This window comes from Dipodomys merriami, unplaced genomic scaffold, assembly GCF_024711535.1.
Source record: "Dipodomys merriami isolate MVZ:Mamm:240054 unplaced genomic scaffold, mDipMer1.0.p SCAF_22, whole genome shotgun sequence".
NCBI lineage: Eukaryota > Metazoa > Chordata > Mammalia > Rodentia > Heteromyidae > Dipodomys > Dipodomys merriami.
The window spans coordinates 20,661,652-20,679,898 of record NW_027203604.1 but is presented as its reverse complement, the minus strand read 5'-3'; the positions used below and the strand labels follow the sequence as shown (position 1 = coordinate 20,679,898).

Below are 18,247 nucleotides of genomic sequence, written 5' to 3'. Positions count from 1 at the left end.
CGCTCAAGCCCCAGAGTTCAAGTCCCATAACTGACAAAAAAAAAAAGAATCTCACTCCAGCTCAAGCAGTCTGGAACTTGAATTCCTCTGACCTCAGCCCCCAGAGTGCTAGAATTACAGGTATGCCCTACAACACTTTTCTTTCCAAGTAGCTCTTGTAAGGTAAAAATTATGTCCATATTGCAGGTAGAAAACTCCAACTTTGGAGATTAGTTGGCAAGAAAGACTTCAACTCTGAGTCTTAGTATAGAGCTCACACTTGCCCCTAGTGACCCCTGTAATCTTGATTTTGCCATTGAAAGGTAAGGAAGGTCTCTGGGAACAGGGACTGCAGTGTTTGGTTTCTTAGTGCTGGAGGTAGAACTAAGGGTCTTAAGCATGATGGCTGAATGGTCTACCACTGAGCTCTGCCCCTGCCCTGCATCTCTTTTTGTTGCACCACAGGAGTGTGAGCACAGTAGACCATGATTTTGCCTTTGTTGGGGAATATGGCAAATGTTTATTGACTGCTCCATAGTGAATGAACTCACCACCGACTGTGTTGTGCTGTTACCAATAAAAATCAGTTACTTTCTAGGTTAACTGCTTTGTGGGTTCATGCCCTGAGTGTGATTTTCTCAGGGACTGATGATTCCTGAGAGAGGAGAAGTAATCAAAGTTCCAGAACTACAAAGCCAGACCCTGAGGTTTGGAGGTCATGGCCACCCGGAGCTTTGACTCACTTGCATCAGGGCTAGATCATCTGAACTCTACAGAGACAAGGAAATGTAGCAGCCACAGAAAGGCAGCCATGCAGGGGACTGGGGGCTTCAGATCATCAGAGTCCCCACTCATTCTTCCCCTAAGATCTCCAAGACTTTCCATGAACTCTGGGCCTAGGTGCTGTCCCTCAGCTCTTCAGCTCAAGGCAAGCACTCTACCACTTGAGTTACAGCGCCACTTCCAGTTTTCTAGAGGTTTATTGGAGATAGGAGTCATGGTCTTTCCTGCCCGGGCTGGCTTTGAACCACGATCCTCAGATCTCAGCCTCCTGAGTAGCTAGAATTCCAGGCGTGAGCCACTGGCGCCTGGCCTTCTCCAAGACTTTATAATGAGACTTCTGCAATCTGGAGCCATTGTGCCCCGGCAGGGTGGCTCCAATGAAGCAACAGATGGAAGTAACCCAGGTGAGGGGTGCATCCCATGACATGCCTTGTTCCTCAGCAGTGACATCCAGTGGCCACTCTATTTAGAAGCAGTCCTCCTCTCCAGGTCTTTTTTTTTTTTTTTTGGGTCAGGTCGTGGGGCCTGAACTCTGGGCCTGGGCGCTGTCCCTCAGTTCTTCAACTCAAGGCTAGCACTCTACCACTTGAGCCACAGCGCCACTTCTGGCTTTTTTCTTTTTGCTTAGGTGGTGCTGAGGAATCAAACCCAGGGCCTCAGGCATGCAAGGCAAGCGCTCTACCACTGAGCCACCTTCCCAGCCCCTCACCAGGCCTTTTACATCCAGCTCACTCACAGAGTGTGAGGTGCAGCATCCTCTGCCTTGGAATCTGAAGACTGTGCTAACACTGTAATGGGGACACAGGCATACCTACCAAGGTCTCTATCTAGCCAATAGGTTTGACAACCCCAGTAGGTCTTTGGTTTGTCTTCCCCCCTCCCCACCTCACCCCCAGTCCTGGCGCTTGAACTCCAGGATCTGGGTACTGTCCCTAAACTTCTTGAGCCACAGCACCACTTCCGACTTTTTCTGTTTATGTGGTCCTGAGGAATCAAACCCGGGGTTTCATGCATGCTAGGCAAGCACTCTACCACTAAGCCACATTCCCAAACCTACTTGGTTTGCTCTTTTATTTTTATTTTTTGTTGGTTGTGGGCTTGAACTGTGAGCCTGGGCTCTCCCTGAGCTCTTGCAGATTAAGGCAAGTGCTCTACTACTTGAGCCATAGTACCACTTCTAGTTTTCTGGTGGTTAATTGGAGATAAAGAGTCCATAGACTTTCCTGCCTGGGCTGGCTTTGAACCATGATCCTTATATCTTAACCTCCTGAGTAGCTAGGATTACAGGTATAAGCAACCAGTGCCCAGCTTGATTTGATTTTTAAGATGAGATCTCTGTGTTGCCCAGACTGGCCTGAGACTCCAGGGATCAAGAAATCTTGTTTTAGCCTCCTGTGATGCCGGGACTACAAGCCTGCATCATCATGTCTGATATGTTTCAGGCATTTGAAGCTCAGAGACAGGATAAAACTTTAAGCAACAAACTCAAGATGACAGATGTTAACTCTGAAAGTGATGACTGATGATGGTGATTGGTGGAGTCTGGTTTTTGAATCCTATTTCCAGTCTCTAACAAAGTAGGTTCTGAGCTGGGCTTGACAGAAAAGTCCCTCCTTCCAAAATAACCAGGAAGGTGGCTCAGTGGTAGAGTGCTTGCCTTACATGCATAAGACTCTGGGTTCAATTCCTCAGCACCACATAAGCAGGAAAAGCCAGAAGTGGCACTGTGGCTCAAGTGGTAGAGCGCTAGCCTTGAGCTGAAGAACTGAGGTACAGTGCCCAGGCCCTGGAGTTCAGGCCCCACAACTGACAAAAAATAAAAATAACCAGCCAAAGCAGGACTGCAGTTGTGGCTCAAGTAATAGAGTGCCAGGCCAGTAAACAAGCCAAAGGAGAAGACCAAGTTCAAGCCTCAGTATTGAATAAAAAAATAAAAATTAAAAGGGGGGGGAGGGGGATTCCTGCACTGGTGGCTCAAGCCTGTAATCCCAGCTTGAGTAGCTGAGATCTGAGGATCATGGTTTGAAGCCAGTCTGGGATGTCCATGAGATTTATCATCTATAAACTAACAAAGAGCCGGAAGTGCAGCCATGGCTCAAGTGGTAGAACACCAGGTTTTAGATAGAGTTCAGGGACAGTGCCCAGGCCCTGAGTTCAAGCCCTGGTACAGACACACAGCGCACAGGCAGGACAGTGGCACCAGAAGCCAAAAGTATTCCATCTGCTAGGCGCCTTATGGTTTACATGGCTCATCCTCTTGCCTCACCAATTCTCAGAATCAGGGCTGGGTGCGCCCTGTGAAAGGGACCATAAGCTCACAGACCCTGAGGTCTAGTGGTTTCCACATGAAGAGAGAAGGGTGCTGTGCAGACACAGCAGAGGGCAGGGCTGTAGGGAGGAAGGGAGCCCAAGGGCTTTGGAGGCCACAGTAGCTTTTGCACAAGCGCAGACAGGTGAAATCCTGCAGAAAGGTGTGAAATTCCCCACGTCTGCAGAGTAGATTGGCTCAGGCTGATGGCGCCAGCCTGTAAGAAAGGGAATATGGTACAGAACCTTGATGGCTTCATGAACATCAAAAGCAGCAGGGGCAGGAAGTTGATAATCCCTGAACCCCAAGCCTCAGGGAAAGATCGAGAACTGCACTAGCAGCGCCTCGCGCCTCGCCTGGCCCACGGCACGTGCGGCCGCCAACAGCACACCTTGGGCCCTAAGGGCGCCCGAGGGCCTCTGGGGCCCGGCTGGGCCGCCCGGGGCAGGGTGCGCAGGCGCGCGAGTCCTCCAGCCCCACGGGGCGGGCGGGTGCGCGCGCTCCCTCGCGCACGCGCGCACGGAGGGGGCGACGGCTGCGGTGACGCTGCGGCGGCGGCGGCGGCGGCGGCGACGCGTGAGGCGCGAGACTCCCCGCGTCTTGGGAGCAGTGTCCTGGCCCCCGCCGCTCCCGCCGCCGCCATGTCGGGCCGGTCGGTTCGGGCCGAGACCCGCAGCCGGGCCAAGGACGACATCAAGAAGGTGATGGCGGCCATCGAGAAAGTGCGGAAATGGTGAGGGGCGGGAGTCGGGACGCTGGCAGGGGTCGGAGGTCCCGGCTCCGCCAAGCGCCGGGCACACGGGCCGGGTGGGACTCCAGCGGCCGGAGCTGGGGGAGGGGGTGTAGGAAAAAGCGGGAGGAGAGTGCGCTGGCGTCGGCGTGAGGGCAGAGGGCGCGTCGTCCCTGGCCAATCGGCGGGCCTGCCGTCCTGAGGGCCCACCCCTCCGCTCTTCCCCCTCCCCTCCGGTCTCTTACGCGCGCCGCGGGGCGGGGCCTGCGCGTCGCGTTGGCGTGCAGCCCGCGCCTACCAGGCTCTGGGTCTCTCTGAGCGCGTCCCAGCTCCTAAGCCGGCGTCTCCTAACCTCCCTGGCCACCGTCGCGGGAGCTCAGTCCGCTGAGTCTTAAGTCGTTGAGCTTTGGCGGGAGTCTGTTAGTCTGCCTGCCTTGGAGCAGGCGGGATCGTGGGAATGGAGCCAAGCCTGGCCCCGGGCGCCGGAACCGGAACCGTTCGCAAACGCCGCCTGGGCCCTGTTCTGCTTCAGGAACTCGGGGGGGGGGGGGGGGCTCGTCCGTTGGACTTCCTTCTTGGACCCTTTTCTCTAGCTAATCAGTAATGAATTCAGAGTCTTGGAAATCCCGCAGGCCTCTCCCTCCACCCTGTTTGTCCAAAACCTGCTCTGCACCGGAGAGTCTCCTGCATCTGCAACTCAGTAAATACTGGTTAAGTAACTCATGCATTCCCTTCAGCGTGGAATCCAAGGGTGGGTGGGTGGGTGGGGTTGGTGTGTTGGTCCTGGGGCTTGAACTCCTGGCTTGGGTTCCATCCCTGAACTTTTTTGCTAGAGGCTAGCTCTACCAATTGTGCCACAGCTTCACTACTGACATTTTAGTGGTTAAACGTAAGAGCCTCACAGCCTTTCCTGCCCTGGCTGGCTATGAACTGTGATCCTTTAATCTCAGCCTCCTGAGTATCTGGGATTACATAAGTGAGCCACCAGGTGTGCTTTTAGCAGCCTCTTTTAAATTTCCTATGATGTCAGCATTTTCTAGAAAACAGCAGCTAGTTTTTCTTTTTTTTTTTTTGTCGGTCGTGGGGCCTGAACTCTGGGCCTGGGCGCTGTCCCTCAGCTCTTCAGCTCAAGGCTAGCGCTCTACCACTTGAGCCACAGCGCCACTTCCGGTTTTCTGGTGGTTCATTGGAGATAAGAGTCTCATGGACTTTCCTGCCTGGGCTGGCTTTGAACCACGATCCTCAGATCTCAGCCTCCTGAATAGCTAGGATTACAGGCATGAGCCACCAGCGCCGGGTTTGTGAGACTCTTATCTACAATTAACCACCAGAAAACAAAGTGGTGCTGTGGTTCCAAGCCTGTGCCTTGAGCAAAAGAGAGACCAGGCCCTGAGTTCAAGTCCCATGACCCACCAAAAACAAAAACAACAATAAAAGAGACCCTATCATTTAAAAGCACAACAACATGGAGGTGCACATCTGTAGTCCCAGCTCCTTGGGAGGTGGAGGTAGGCAGATTGTGGTCCTAGGCCAGACAAGGCAAAAGAGTGAGACCTTGTCTGAAAACTAAGCTAAAACAAAAAGGGATGAAGACATGGTTCAAGTGATAAGACTACCTGCATTTTTCTGGCTTTTTCTGCTTATGTGGTGCTGAGGAATCAAACCCAGGGCCTCATGCATGCAAGGCAAGCACTCTTACCACTGAGCTGCCTTCCCAGCCCAGATTACCTGCTTTTACAAGTGCAAAACCCTGAGTTCAAACCCCAGTTCCCCTCTCAAAAAAAGTAAAAGTTGTATTGAAGGTATAAGTCCAGAACAGCAAATTTAGTTTTAATTGGATCTAGATAGACTTCTGAGACATTAACAGTTATTTAGACAGTGAACTTAGGTAAGATATTCATTCCTTCTTGTGCTTTTGTTTATTTTCTGAACATGGTGGTAATTAATCTCTGCCATATTCCATGTCTCAAGATACTTAGAGACAAAGATTTCTACAAAGCTTAACTTCAGAGTTGAAATTTGAAATATTCTCCAGAGTAGTTACTGTCTCTCTCTTTTTTTTTTTTGTATGTATTCTTGATTCCCCGCCCCCCCTCCAGACTAGCAAGACAGACCTGGGCACTGTTCCTGAGTTTTTTTGTGCAAGGTTAGTGCTTTACTACTTTGAGCACAGCTCCACTTCTGGTTTTCTGCTGGCTAATTGGAGATAACAGTCTCATGTACTTTCCTGTTTGGACTGGCTTTGAACTGGGATCCTCAGATCTCAGCTTCCTGAGTTGCTAGGATTGTAGGTGTGAGACACCAGCACCAAGCTTTCTTGTGATTATCCCCTATGGAGACCCTTACATGGAAGATGGAGACTTAGAAATTATTTCTTCTTTTTTTTTTTTGCAATTTTTTTATTGTGATTAAGTGATTACATAAATTTCACAAATTTCACAGTATTGTGGGATAATGATGCTTATTTAAAGTCACAAACACATTCTAACCTTTAGAAATTATTTCTAAATTTATCATGGCGTGTGTGTGTGTGTGTGTGTGTGTGTGTGTGTGTGTGTGTGTGTGTGTGTGTGTGTGTGTGTGTGTGTGTGTGTGTGTGTGTGTGTGTGTGTGTGTAACAGGGAATTATACTATGAGCATTGGTCGTGCTAAGCAAGCCCTCTACCTCGACTGAGCCGTATCCCTATCTCTCAGAGCTTGCTGTATATAAAAAGAGAGATAAGGATATGGGGATATAAATAAGCTAGGATTACAGGCAGAGCCACCTGTGGGTACCAGTGAGTCAAGCACGTAGTCCTAACTACTCAGGAGCCTGGGATCTTAGGATCATGATTTGAAACCTGGGCAGGAAAGCCGGTGTGAGCTCATATCTCCTGTTAACCACCAAAAAGCTAGAAATAGAGCTGTGGCTCAAGTGGTAGAGTGCTAGTCTTGTGGGGGGAAAAAAATCTCAGTGACAATGCCCAGGTTCTGAGTTCAAGCCCCAGGATTGGCACAGAACGAGTCTGTTACAACACCGGGCACTGGTAGCTCATGCATGTAATCCTAGCTAATCAGGAGAATGAGATCTGTGGAATGTAGTTCAAAGCCAGGCCAGGCAGGAAAGTCCATGAGTCTCTTACCTCCAGTTAATCACCAGAAAACTGGAAGTGGAGCTATGGCTTAAACTTGTAGAGCACTGGCCTTGAGAAGAAAAGCTCAAGGACAGCACCCAGACCTGAATCAAGCCCTGTGACTGACCAAAAAATAAAAAATAAAAATCTGTTGGGCATGGTAGTGGTACATGTTGTAATTCTAGCACTCAGGAGGCTGAGACAGAGGCATTAGAAGACTCATTGCCAGTCTGGGCTCTATTGCAAAATCCTATTTTAATCAACAACAGAAACCATTTGGGTGCTGGTTGCTTATACCTATTCCTAGCTACTCAGGAAGCTGAGGTCAAAGCCAGCCTAGGCAGGAAAGTTCATGAGACCCTAGTCTACAGTTAACCACCAAGAAGCTGGAAATGGAGGTGTGGCTCAAATGGCAGAGTGCTAGCCTTGAAGGAAAAAAGCTAAGGGACAATGCCCAGGCCTTGATTTCAAGACCAAGTACTGGCACAAAAAAATTCTCCCCCTATGTTATTTCTGCTAGTCTATATTATTAGAAGAAAGACAGGGACTTGGAGTATGCATTATTTGCCTATAATCTTTATTGAAGTTACAACTTTGTAAATTAGCTGAAAGGTCAAAACAGTATAAAAGAAGGAAAATCCCATGCCATTGAACAAGGGCAAGAAGAAACTGGCAGAAGCTTATGGGTACAGAAGGGAGAGCTGTTGCCAGCAGCCCCACTGGCAGTGAAATCTCTAAGTGACTTCCAGGTCATTTTGGTGCAAAGGGGCCTAGGTTGGTGATGAGCAGGGTTCTCCCTGATAAATGTCTGACAGCCTTTCCTCTCCCTGGGGCTCACATATGGCAGAGAAAAGAGTAACTTGTGGGTTTAAGATGTGGCTCAGGTGGGAGAGTGCCAGCCAGTGAGTGAAAGCAAGCATTCGATAGCGAGTTTGAGTCCTGGTCTCAGACCGAAAAAGAGTAACTTGTGCTGTTTACTCTCTGCCCCCAGCAGCCCCCAGCGATCTTCCAGCTGCAAGCTGCACAATGCCTTCCCCAACGCAGCTCCAAGAATAATTCGATGGGAGTTCAGAAGGCATCTCAGGTTCAAGGGTGATCTCTTGAGAAATGGAAAAGTACAAGTTAATGGACAGAAAATTGGTTTTATTCTGCTGTTAATATTAAGAAATGTCTTTCTTTAGGGAGAAAAAGTGGGTGACTGTGGGTGACACATCCCTTCGGATATTTAAATGGGTTCCTGTGACAGACAGCAAGGAGGTAAGTGTGGAAGAAACCAGAATAACAATAAGGCACTTTTTATTTTGAATGTCTCTTTTAGTTATAAAAGAATTTGTTTCTCCAAATGAATTGAAAATACTTCTTGCTATACTCTGTCACTGGCCTGGGCAAGACTTTGCTTGATTTACTTATTTATTTATTTTTTCAGTCATGGGGCTTGAACTTTGGGCCTGGGCGCTGTCCCTCAGCTCTTCAGCTCAAGGCAAGCGCTCTACTGCTTGAGCCACAGCGCCACTTCCGGTTTTCTAGTGGTTTATTGGAGATAAGAGTCTCACAGGACTTTCCTTGCCCAGGCTGGCTTTGAACCCTGATCCTCAGATCTCAGCCTCCTGAGTAGCTAGGATTACAGGCGTGAGCCACTGGCACCCGGCCTTTGCTTGATTTATTTTACCCCTTCATTGCTTTTATTATTATTTTTCTTGCTTGCTTGCTTTTTTTTTTTTTTTTTTTTTTTGTCCATCGTGGGGCTTGAACTCTGGGCCTGGGTGCTGTCCCTTAGCTCTTCAGGTCAAGGCCAGTGCTCTACCACTTGAGCCACAGTGCCATTTCTGGTTTTCTGGTGGTTAATTGGAGATAAGAGTACCACTTAGACTTTTCTGCCAGGGCTGGCTTTGAACCATGATCCTCAGATATCAGCCTCCTGCCTCCTAACTAGCTAGGATTACAGGTGTGAACAACCAGTGCCCAGCTCATCCCTCTTCTTCACCCTTCCTGCTTCACTATCTAGCACAGTCCAGGCTGCCCAAAAAGTTTATCAGTGTAGTTGCATGGATAACCAAATGCACGCCCAATGCCTTTCTGGTCACTGGTTGATTGAGACCTCCAGTGCAAGGTTACATAGTTGCCAGAGCTTTAAAAAAATCTAAGCTGGGAAGGTGGCTCAATGTTATAGTGCTTGCCTTGCATGCATGAGGCTCTGGGTTCAATTCCTTAGCACCACATAAGCAGAAAAAGCCAGAAGTGACGCTGTGGCTCAAGTGGTAGAGCGCTAGCCTTGAGCTGAAGAGCTGAAGGACAGTGCACAGGCCCAGAGTTCAGGCTCATATAGTAAGTATGCCCTCAATAAATAGACATGTACAAAAAGATAGAGCTGGTTGTGTACCAGTGGCTCACGCCTGTAATCCTAGCTACTCAGGAGGCTGAGATCTGAGGATCATAGTTCAAAGCAGCCCAGCAGGAAAGTCTATGAGACTCTTATCTCCAATTAACCACCAGAACACTGGAAGTCACTTGTGGCTCAAGTGGTAGTGTTTGACTTGAGCTGAAGAGCTCAGGGACAGTGTCCAGGCCCAGAGTTCAAGCCGTACAATCAACGAGAGAGAGACAGAGAGAGAAAGAGAGAGGAGAGAGAGGGAGAGAGAGCGCGCACTGGCCGACTTGAGACAACTCAGAAATCATTGGGCTCTTGGAATAAATGCTCATTTGCAAATGCTTGGATGTGTTATTTCTTCACACTGGCTATGGCAAACTCATGCTTGCCTACCCTTTCTACTGTGGTCACACAATTACATCTTCCCTGAACCCTGCTTCAGGGAGGGGATATGAGGGCACTGAAGGGCCCTGTACCATCTGGCAGCATGTTGTCTGAAGTGATGTGGTGCCTCCTCTGGTCCGGCTGCAGCAGAGCAGGGTGCCAGCGGGATGCTCATGCTTCCAGTCCTATCACAGGGAAGACTCAGCGAGGAAGTGCTGGTTGGACTAAGGAGCAGCATGGGAGCTCAGAAGCAAAATCCCCTCCTGGCACGTTGCACTTTGCTGCTGTCCTTGCTGGATGCATCCTTTCTGCCTGTCCTGTGCACTCTCAGCCCTCCTCCCTCTTCTGAGGCTCTTGTTTGACTGTCATATTCCTTTTTTTTTTTTTTTCTTTTCTAGAAAGAAAAGTCAAAATCCAACAGTTCAGCAACCCGGGAACCTAATGGCTTTCCCTCTGAAGCCTCTGCCAATCGCTCTCTCCTCCTTGAATTCCAGGGTGAGTTGTATCTGTGTCTACCTTGCGGGGGCGGGGAGGATGCAAGTCAGTGTAGCTGAAGCCAGGAATGGAAAGGTACATGACTTACATAGTAGTGATGCATCACACAGAAGGCCTGGTGTTCTGGATCAGAATTCTTTTCTTTTTTACTTTTTGAGGTGCTAGGATGGAACTCAGGCATTGTATTCCAGCACGGGCTAAGCCAGTTTTTGGCCACTGAACTCTACTCTCCGCCCTCTTCTTTTTGTGGATGGCAATTATATGATCCTATCTTAGATCATAAAGCTACCCAAAGCCCAGGCTTCTGCCCTAAGCCAGCCTTGCCTTGTCATCCTGCTACTGTGACATTACCTCTTGGGGTATTTCACATCTACTTGGGAGTTAGTGTATGAGATGCCCTCAGTTCCATTTCCAGATTTACCTTTACCTGCTCTTCGTGCAAACCAGACCGTGATTGTTGTCATTCCTGCTGAAGGCAGTTACAGGGAAGGTTTGCCAGAGCCCACAGGGACATACCTTAGTCCCTTCATAATAAACATGGGGGCGGGGTACCTGGGGCTCATACCTGTAATCCTACCTAATCAGAAGGCTGAAATCTGAAGATTAAGGTTCAAAGCCAGATTGGACAGAAATGTCTATGAGACTCCAGTTCCAACTAACCAGCAAAAAGTTGGAAGTAAGCCAGGTGCTGGTGGTTCACACTTGTAATCCTAGCTACTCAGGAGTTTGAGATCTAAAGATTGTGGTTCAAAGCCAGCCAGGGCAGGAAAGTCCATGAGACTGTTATCTCCAATAAACCAACAGAAAACAGAAGTGACGCTGTGGCTCAAAGTGGTAGAGCACTAGCTTTGAGCAAAAGGAGCTCATGGCGGCACCCATGCCCCGAGTAGAAGCCCTGAATCTGACACACACACACACACACACACACACACACACACACACACACACACACACACACACACACACACACACACACACACACACACACACACGACACACACACACACACACACACACACGACACACACACACACACACACACACACACACACACGACCAAAAAAAAGTCGGAGTGGAACTGTGTTTCAAGTGGTAGAATGCCGGCTTTGAGCAAAAAAGCTAAGGGAGAGTACCCAGACTGAGTTCAAGCTCAGTATGGGCACCAAGAAAGAGGGGAGTGAGGGGGGGGGGCTTGGTAGGAGTGAGGGCTACAGGCTTACCATCTCTCTTATGGATGTAGATCCTCCCCTTCCCCTCCCCCCCACCTGCCATTGATGTAATGGAGGAAGGAGAATTCAGGGTGGGCTCTAGCTGCTGTGGGGAGTGACAGTCACTGCTGGGGACTGCACTGCTGCATTGCCCAGCCTGTGGTCTTGGTGTCTTCTTCATTTAGCAATGCCAGAGCCCCTCCTGTTTCCTTCCTTCCTCAGGGAGGGGCAGGGATGAACAGCCCAGCAGCCTGCCCATCTGTGACATCTGGTGCCCACAGGAGGCCAGAAACAGTGTGAAATAAGAACCTCACTAGGCACCGGTAGCTCATACCTATAATCCTAGCCACTCAGGAGGCTGAGATCTGAGGGTCATGGTTCAAATCCAGCCTGGGCAGGAATATCCATGAGACTCTTATCTCCAATTAACCACCAGAAAACTGGAAGTGGCGTTGTGGCTCAGTGGTAGAGTGCCAGCCTTGAGCAAAAGAGCTCAGGGACAGCACCCAGGCTCTAGGTTCCAGCCCCATGACTGACAAAACAAACAGAAAGAACCTCAGTGGTGCTCAGGGGACCTACAGAAGCATCAGGGTGTTGAAGCAGCACCTCTTCTGAGGCATGGCACATTGGTCTTCTGGGAGACTGAGAAGGGCAGTTAGACCAGCACAAGCTGCAGAGGCCACTGGGCACAAAGCAGCACTGCACATAGGGTCTAGCTGCTGCAGCCAGGGGTCATAGGAAAGCTTAGCACACTGAGGTCCAAGTAGATGGACTTTGAGTGTTGAAGCAGGCATCCTGTGTGCCTGAGGGAGCAAGGGGTGTTAGATATGCCTTGAAGACTGCAGGAGCCACTGGGAGCAGCACAAAGGCTAGAGACACAAGACTGGGAGTTGTTAGGTGGCCATCATCAAAGGCCTGCCTGAGACAGCAAGACTTGGACTGGGGCTGCAGGGAGAGACTGCTTTGGTCACTTTAAGCCTTCAGATATAGTCCCTGCATAATCCCTCTTCTTGGGGCCTCAGGGCCTTAGCTGACTACCTGCAGACATCACCAGGCTCCTTCGGGTACCAAGATTGCCAGAGGAGTTGTCCTTTCCCATGGGACATGAAAATGCCAGGCTGGAGCTGGAAGGGTAGGCAGTCATGAAGTGGTTAAGTCTCAGCAGACCTTACATTAGTTTTTTGGCTGACTGCAGCGCTTACAATACTTGGGTAGTGAGATGGGACATCTTGATCACCATAGGCTCTGGAGGTGATCCACAGTATACAGGAGCCCCGACAGGGCTTGTCCTTTTTGAGAGCACCCCAGCCATGATCACATACCCTTCATGTCCATGGCCATCTATGAGGTATGGGTCCTCCTTGGCACCCAGCTCCTCCTGCGTTGACTTTGCTGTGTTTGGTCCACAGATGAGAATAGCAACCAGAGCTCAGTGTCGGACGCCTATCAGCTCAAGGTGGACAGCAGTACCAACTCAAGCCCCAGCCCCCAGCCAAGTGAGTCCCTGAGCCCAGCCCATACCTCCGACTTCCGCACAGATGACTCCCAGCCCCCCACGCTGGGCCAGGAGACCTTAGAGGGTGAGTTGTGGAGGGCCAGTCATTTGTCTTTGGAACACAAGGGTGGTTAGAGCGTGCCTTGGCCTAGCAGGTCCAGCTGCTTGTAATAGCTCAGGATTTTTTTTGGTCAGTCATGGGGCTTAAACTCTAGGCCTGGGTGCTATCCCTCAGCTCCTCAGCTCAAGGCAAGCACTCTACCACTTGAGCCACAGCGCCACTTCCCGTCTTGTGAATAGTTTATTGCAGATAAGAGTCTCATGGAGCCAGGCACTAGTGGCTCACGCCTGTAATCCTAGCTACTCAGGAGGCTGAGATCTGAGGATCTCGGTTCAAAGCCAGTCCGGGCAGGAGAGACCATGAGACTCCTATCTCCAATAAACCACCAGAAAACCAGAAGTGGCGCTGTAGCTCAAGTGGTAGAGCACTTGCCTTGAGCTGAAGAGCTGAGGGACATTGCCCAGGCCCAGAGTTCAAGCCCCACGCTGGACAAAAAAAAAAAAAAAAGAGTCTCATGGACTTTCCTGCCTGGGCTGGCTTTGAACCATGATCCTCAGTTCTCAGCCTCCTAAGTAGCTAGGATTACAGGTGTGAACCACCAGCACCAGGCTTCAGGCTTTTTTTTCTGTGTATGTGCTCAAGGCTAGTGCTTTACCACTTTGAGCACAGCTCCACTTCTGGTTTCCTGCTGGTTAATTGGAGATGTCTCCAAGAGACTTTCTTGCCTGGGCGGGGTAGTTCCAAGTGGAACACTCATCCGTGGCATGTAGCCTGCTTCTGAGAGGCATCTGTGTTCCAGTCTGGCTCTGTGTTCCTGTTACATAATCTCCCCTTTCCTATAGTCTTCCTTGACACTTATAGGAAAGTTTCCCCTGCCAAGGCCTATACTAAGGCTGACCTTGCTGCTTTTCAGAGCCCTCCCTGCCTGCCTCGGAAGTTGCCGATGAGCCCCCCACCCTCACAAAGGAAGAGCCAGTCCCTCTGGAAATGCAGGTAAGGAGTCACAGCCTCGGGTGAAGGCAGGGCCAAGGGACTGGTGAATTCAGGGTCATCTGTCATGAGGGTGCGGGTGGAGCCTGCGGGTAGTAGACTGACCAGTCTGCTACTCCTGCTCTGGCTCCTCCTAGATGGCAGAGGAAGAAGAAGACTCGGGAGCCCCACCCCTGAAGCGTTTTTGTGTAGACCAGCCAGACATGCTGCAGCCTGGGGAGGTGCAGAGCACATCGGAGAGCTAGCACCTCGTGCCCCTACACCTCCTGCCCGCCTCTATTTATTGCATTCCGGCCCTAGCTGTGCCGCTGCTGGGCTGGGCAAGCACTGTGGTGCAGAGCCCACACAGGCAGCCTTCTGGGAGGGCTTGGGGTTGTAGCAATCATCTTCCTGTCCCTGGCACCTGTCTGCTTGCTCCTGAGAAGAGGAACCCCAGGGCCTTTTCATACCCCAAGTAGGCTGGAGCACCAGCCACCCCAAGATTCATCTATCACCTCCAAAGGAGCATACTCGGCTTCCACCCCTGGGGACTGAGGCCCCTCTGCCTGGAAGAGGAGATGGAAGGCACCTCTAGAGCAGAGCACGCCCCAGGTTACTTGAAGGTGAATGGAGACTTCCAGCAGGGCCCAGGCCCTGCTGCTGTTGAGGAACTGGTGGAGACCAGGGAGGTAAGGGGGAGGCCCCTCATCCTTGGTGGAGGTTCAAAGCTCATGTGGATTTCCTGTGCCCAGGCTTCCTGCCCGAGCCTAGGCAGCCCTGCCTCTGGGGCAGCTAGCTGCTGACTGACTGTGCCTGCCAGAACTGCCAGACTCCCCCAACACAAACACAAACGCACTTACATCTGGCCACACCATGCATTTCATTCCAGCCACCCACCTCCCTCTGTGCTCCACCCCAAGATGGACAGATAGGAGGTTCTGACCACAGTACCTGCCTCACAGTACTCCCTCAGCTCACACTTTCTATCTAGAGAGTTCCTTTTCTTTGAAATCTGCATGTTTAATTGAACTTGGTGATTTTATTTTTTGTTTCAAAAAAGTTTAAGAAAAATGGAAATGGGCAACAACGAGCGAAGACTTATTTTAGCACTGAATAGAATATTTTTAAAATTAAACTATTTGAAATATGTCTTGTTGGTGTGAGTGCTTCATTCTGAGGCTGTGGGGATGGCAGGGCTGGTGGGTGGCCCAGTCTTGGGAAGTGATGGGAAGGCCCAGCCTGGCATTGGTCTGGTTTACCGAGAGTACACTTGATGGCAGTTGTTTGAAACTTTTGCTTTATCCCTGTACACCTGAGGGAACTTTGAGAGAACAATGCCAGTCCTGGGGCTGGAACTATGGGCCTGGGGCATGTCCCTGGGCTCTTTTTTTTTGGTCAGTTGTGGGGCCTGAACTCTGGGCCTGAGTGCTGTCCCTCAGCTCTTAAGCTTAAGGCTAGAGCTCTACCACTTGAACCACAGAGCCAGCTTTTTCTGCTTTTGTGGTGCTGAGGAATCAAACCCAGGGCCTCATGCATGCAAAGCAAGCACTCTACCACTGAGCTGCCTTCCCAGCCCATCCCTGGGCTCTTTGCTCAAGGCTAGTGCTCTACCATTTGAGTCCTGGCACCACTTCTAGCTTTTTCTGTGATTAATGTGAGATAACATTCTTAAGGACTTTGCTGCCTGGGCTGACTTTGAACCTTGATCTTCAGATCACAGCTTCCAGAGAGGATTATAGGCACGAGCCTCTGTGCCGGCAAAAGGGTTTTGTTGTCATATACTTGAACTGAGGCCCCAGGGTGGTGTCACTGGGCTTTTGCTCAAGGTTAGTGCCCAAAAGGGTTCTTTTGTTGTTGTTGTTGACATATACTTGAACTGAGGCCCCAGGGTGGTGTCACTGGGCTTTTGCTCAAGGTTAGTGCCCTACTACTTTGAGCCACAGCGCCATTTCTGGTTTTTGAGTGGTTAAATTGGAGATAAGAGTCTGATGGTGACTTTTCTGCTCTGGCTGGCTTTTAACCATGATCCTCAGATCACAGCCTCCTGTGGGGCTTGAACTCTGGGCTTGGGCCTGAGCTCTTCAGCTCGAGGCTTGCACTCTACCACTTGAACCACAGTGCCACTTTCGGTTTTCTGGTGGTTAATTGGCAATAAGAGTCTCATGGACTGAGTAGCTAGGATTACAGGCATGAGCCACCAGTGCCCAGCTATGTTAACTTTTTTTTTTTTTGGTCAGTTGTGGGGCTTGAACTCTGGGCCTGAACACTGTCCCTCAGCTCTTCAGTTCAAGGCAAGGCCAGTGGCTCTACTGCTTGAGCTACAGCGCCACTTCTGGTTTTCTGGTGGTTTATTGGAGATAAGTTTCACGGACTTTCCTGCCCAGGCTGGCTTTGAACCGAGATCCTCAGATCTCAGCCTCCTGAGTAGCTAGGATTACAGGCATGAGCCACTGGTGCCCAGCTCTATGTTAACTTTTTTTTTTTGTCGGTCGTGGGGCTTGAACTCTGGGCCTAGGCGCTGTCCCTCAGCTCTTCAGCTTAAGGTGAGCACTCTACCACTTGAGCTACAGCGCCACTTCCGGTTTTCTGGTGGTTTATTGGAGATAGGAGTCTCACAGTCTCCCTGCCCGGGCTGGCTTTGAACCGCGATCCTCAGATCTCAGCCTCCTGAGTAGCTAGGATTACAGGCGTGAGCCACCAGCGCCCGGCTTTATGTTAACATTTTTTGGGGGGGGGGCGGGGGTCCGGTCGTGGGGCCTGAACTCTGGGCCTGGGTGCTGTCCCTCAGCTCTTCAACTCAAGGCTCACGCTCTACCACTTGAGCCACAGCACCACTTCCGGCTTTTTTCTTTTTTTTTCTTTTTTTTTTTTTTTGGTCCGGTCGTGGGGCCTGAGCTCTGGGCCTGGGCGCTGTCCCTCAGCTCTTCAGCTCAAGGCTAGCGCTCTACCACTTGAGCCACAGCACCACTTCCGGCTTTTTTCTTCTTGTTTATGTGGTGCTGAGGAATCGAACCCAGGGCCTCATGCATGCAAGGCAAGCACTCTACCACTGAGCCACCTTCCCAGCCCAGCCACCTTCCCAGACCCGGCTTTTTTCTTTTTGCTTCTGTGGTGCTAGGGAATTGAACCCAGGGCCTCATGCATGCAAAGCAGGCACTCTACCACTAAGCCACCTTCCCAGCCCCTATGTTAACATTTTTAAAGAAGAGTCGGGCACTGGTGCAGTACAGATACTGAAATTCTATGTTATACATAAACTAAGATGGTTTTTGTTATATAGGAATCTGATCAGCAAGATATAGAGAAGCCACATTTTGAGAGATGGAATTGTAAGTCTTTATTAGAAAGCTGGGGCTGGGGATGTGGTTTATTGTTAGAGTGCTTGCCTAGCATACATGAAGCCCTGGATTCAATTCCTCAGTACCACCTAACCAGAAGAAGCTGGAAGTGGCACTATGGCTCAAGTGGTAGAGTGCTAGCCTTGAGCAAAAGAAGCTCAGGGACTGAGTTCAAGCCCAAGACTGGCAGTGAAAATAAAAATAAAAATAAATAGAAAGCTGGCTACTGCATGTGGACTCCTAAAGACCTACAGTGCAGAAAGTAGCTGGCACAAAGTTTTGAAAGGCAAAAACTTGAAATGGGGACCCAAGCCCTACAAAGGCAGACTACAGAGAACAATCAAGGTCAGCAAAGCAAAGGTTTAGGGAACTGATCAGGGGCCAGCATTCTCTCAAGAAAAACTTTCCTGGGGCTAAACAGCATGATACTTCCGCTTAGTCTGTGAAGCAGATTTTTCCTGGGGCCAAACAACGTGACACACCTGCAGTTCAAAGAATGGCTTGTCTCACCTCTAGGCTTTTCTAGAACTGGGTGAAAAGCCCCCACCACCCAGCAAGGAGCCAGGATGGCTATGAGGACAAAGCAATGTTGCTTAGACCCAGTATATTCTAATTTCATTTTAATGTTGAAACAGCCAAAGCTATTGAATGCTTAATGGGTAAGCAAATATAAAAAATAACCAGGTTTTGCTGGGTGTGGTGGCACATGTCTACAATCACAGCATTTGGGAGTCTTGGGCAGGAGGCTACCTTGGTTGTCTGGGATACATAATAAGATGTGTCAAAAAACTAAACCAAGCCAGGCACTGGTGGCTCACACCTGCAATCCTAGCTACTCAGGAGGCTGAGATCTGAGGATCACAGTTCAAAGCCAGCCCGAGCAGGAAAGTCTGTGATACTCTTATCTCCAATAAGCCACTAGAAAACCAGAAGTGGGGGCTGGGAAGGTAGCTCAGTGGTAGAGCGCTTGCCTTGCATGCCTGAGGCCCTGGGCTCAATTCCTCAGCACCACATAA

At 50.1% G+C, this 18,247-nt stretch overlaps 1 protein-coding gene across 10 annotated transcripts; it reads left to right on the top strand.

Moving 5' to 3' along the window:
* Positions 1–3,581: 3,581 nt before the first annotated feature.
* On the top strand, positions 3,582–15,042 carry Bcl7b (BAF chromatin remodeling complex subunit BCL7B). Of its 10 annotated transcripts, none has more exons than XM_070033669.1 (8): positions 3,629–3,803; positions 4,433–4,510; positions 7,908–7,997; positions 8,095–8,170; positions 10,064–10,160; positions 12,778–12,864; positions 13,838–13,917; positions 14,052–15,042. In XM_070033669.1, exons 1-8 carry the CDS (start codon positions 3,712–3,714, stop codon positions 14,157–14,159), a joined length of 708 nt encoding a protein of 235 aa, XP_069889770.1. In that variant the 5' UTR covers positions 3,629–3,711; the 3' UTR covers positions 14,160–15,042. The 10 variants fall into 10 exon arrangements, with proteins under 10 accessions (XP_069889773.1, XP_069889770.1, XP_069889765.1 ...); XM_070033664.1 differs by having other exon boundaries at positions 3,630–3,803; positions 12,778–12,948; XM_070033666.1 differs by lacking the exon at positions 4,433–4,510 and adding an exon at positions 5,900–5,946 and having other exon boundaries at positions 3,631–3,771; positions 12,778–12,948.
* Positions 15,043–18,247: the final 3,205 nt, after the last annotated feature.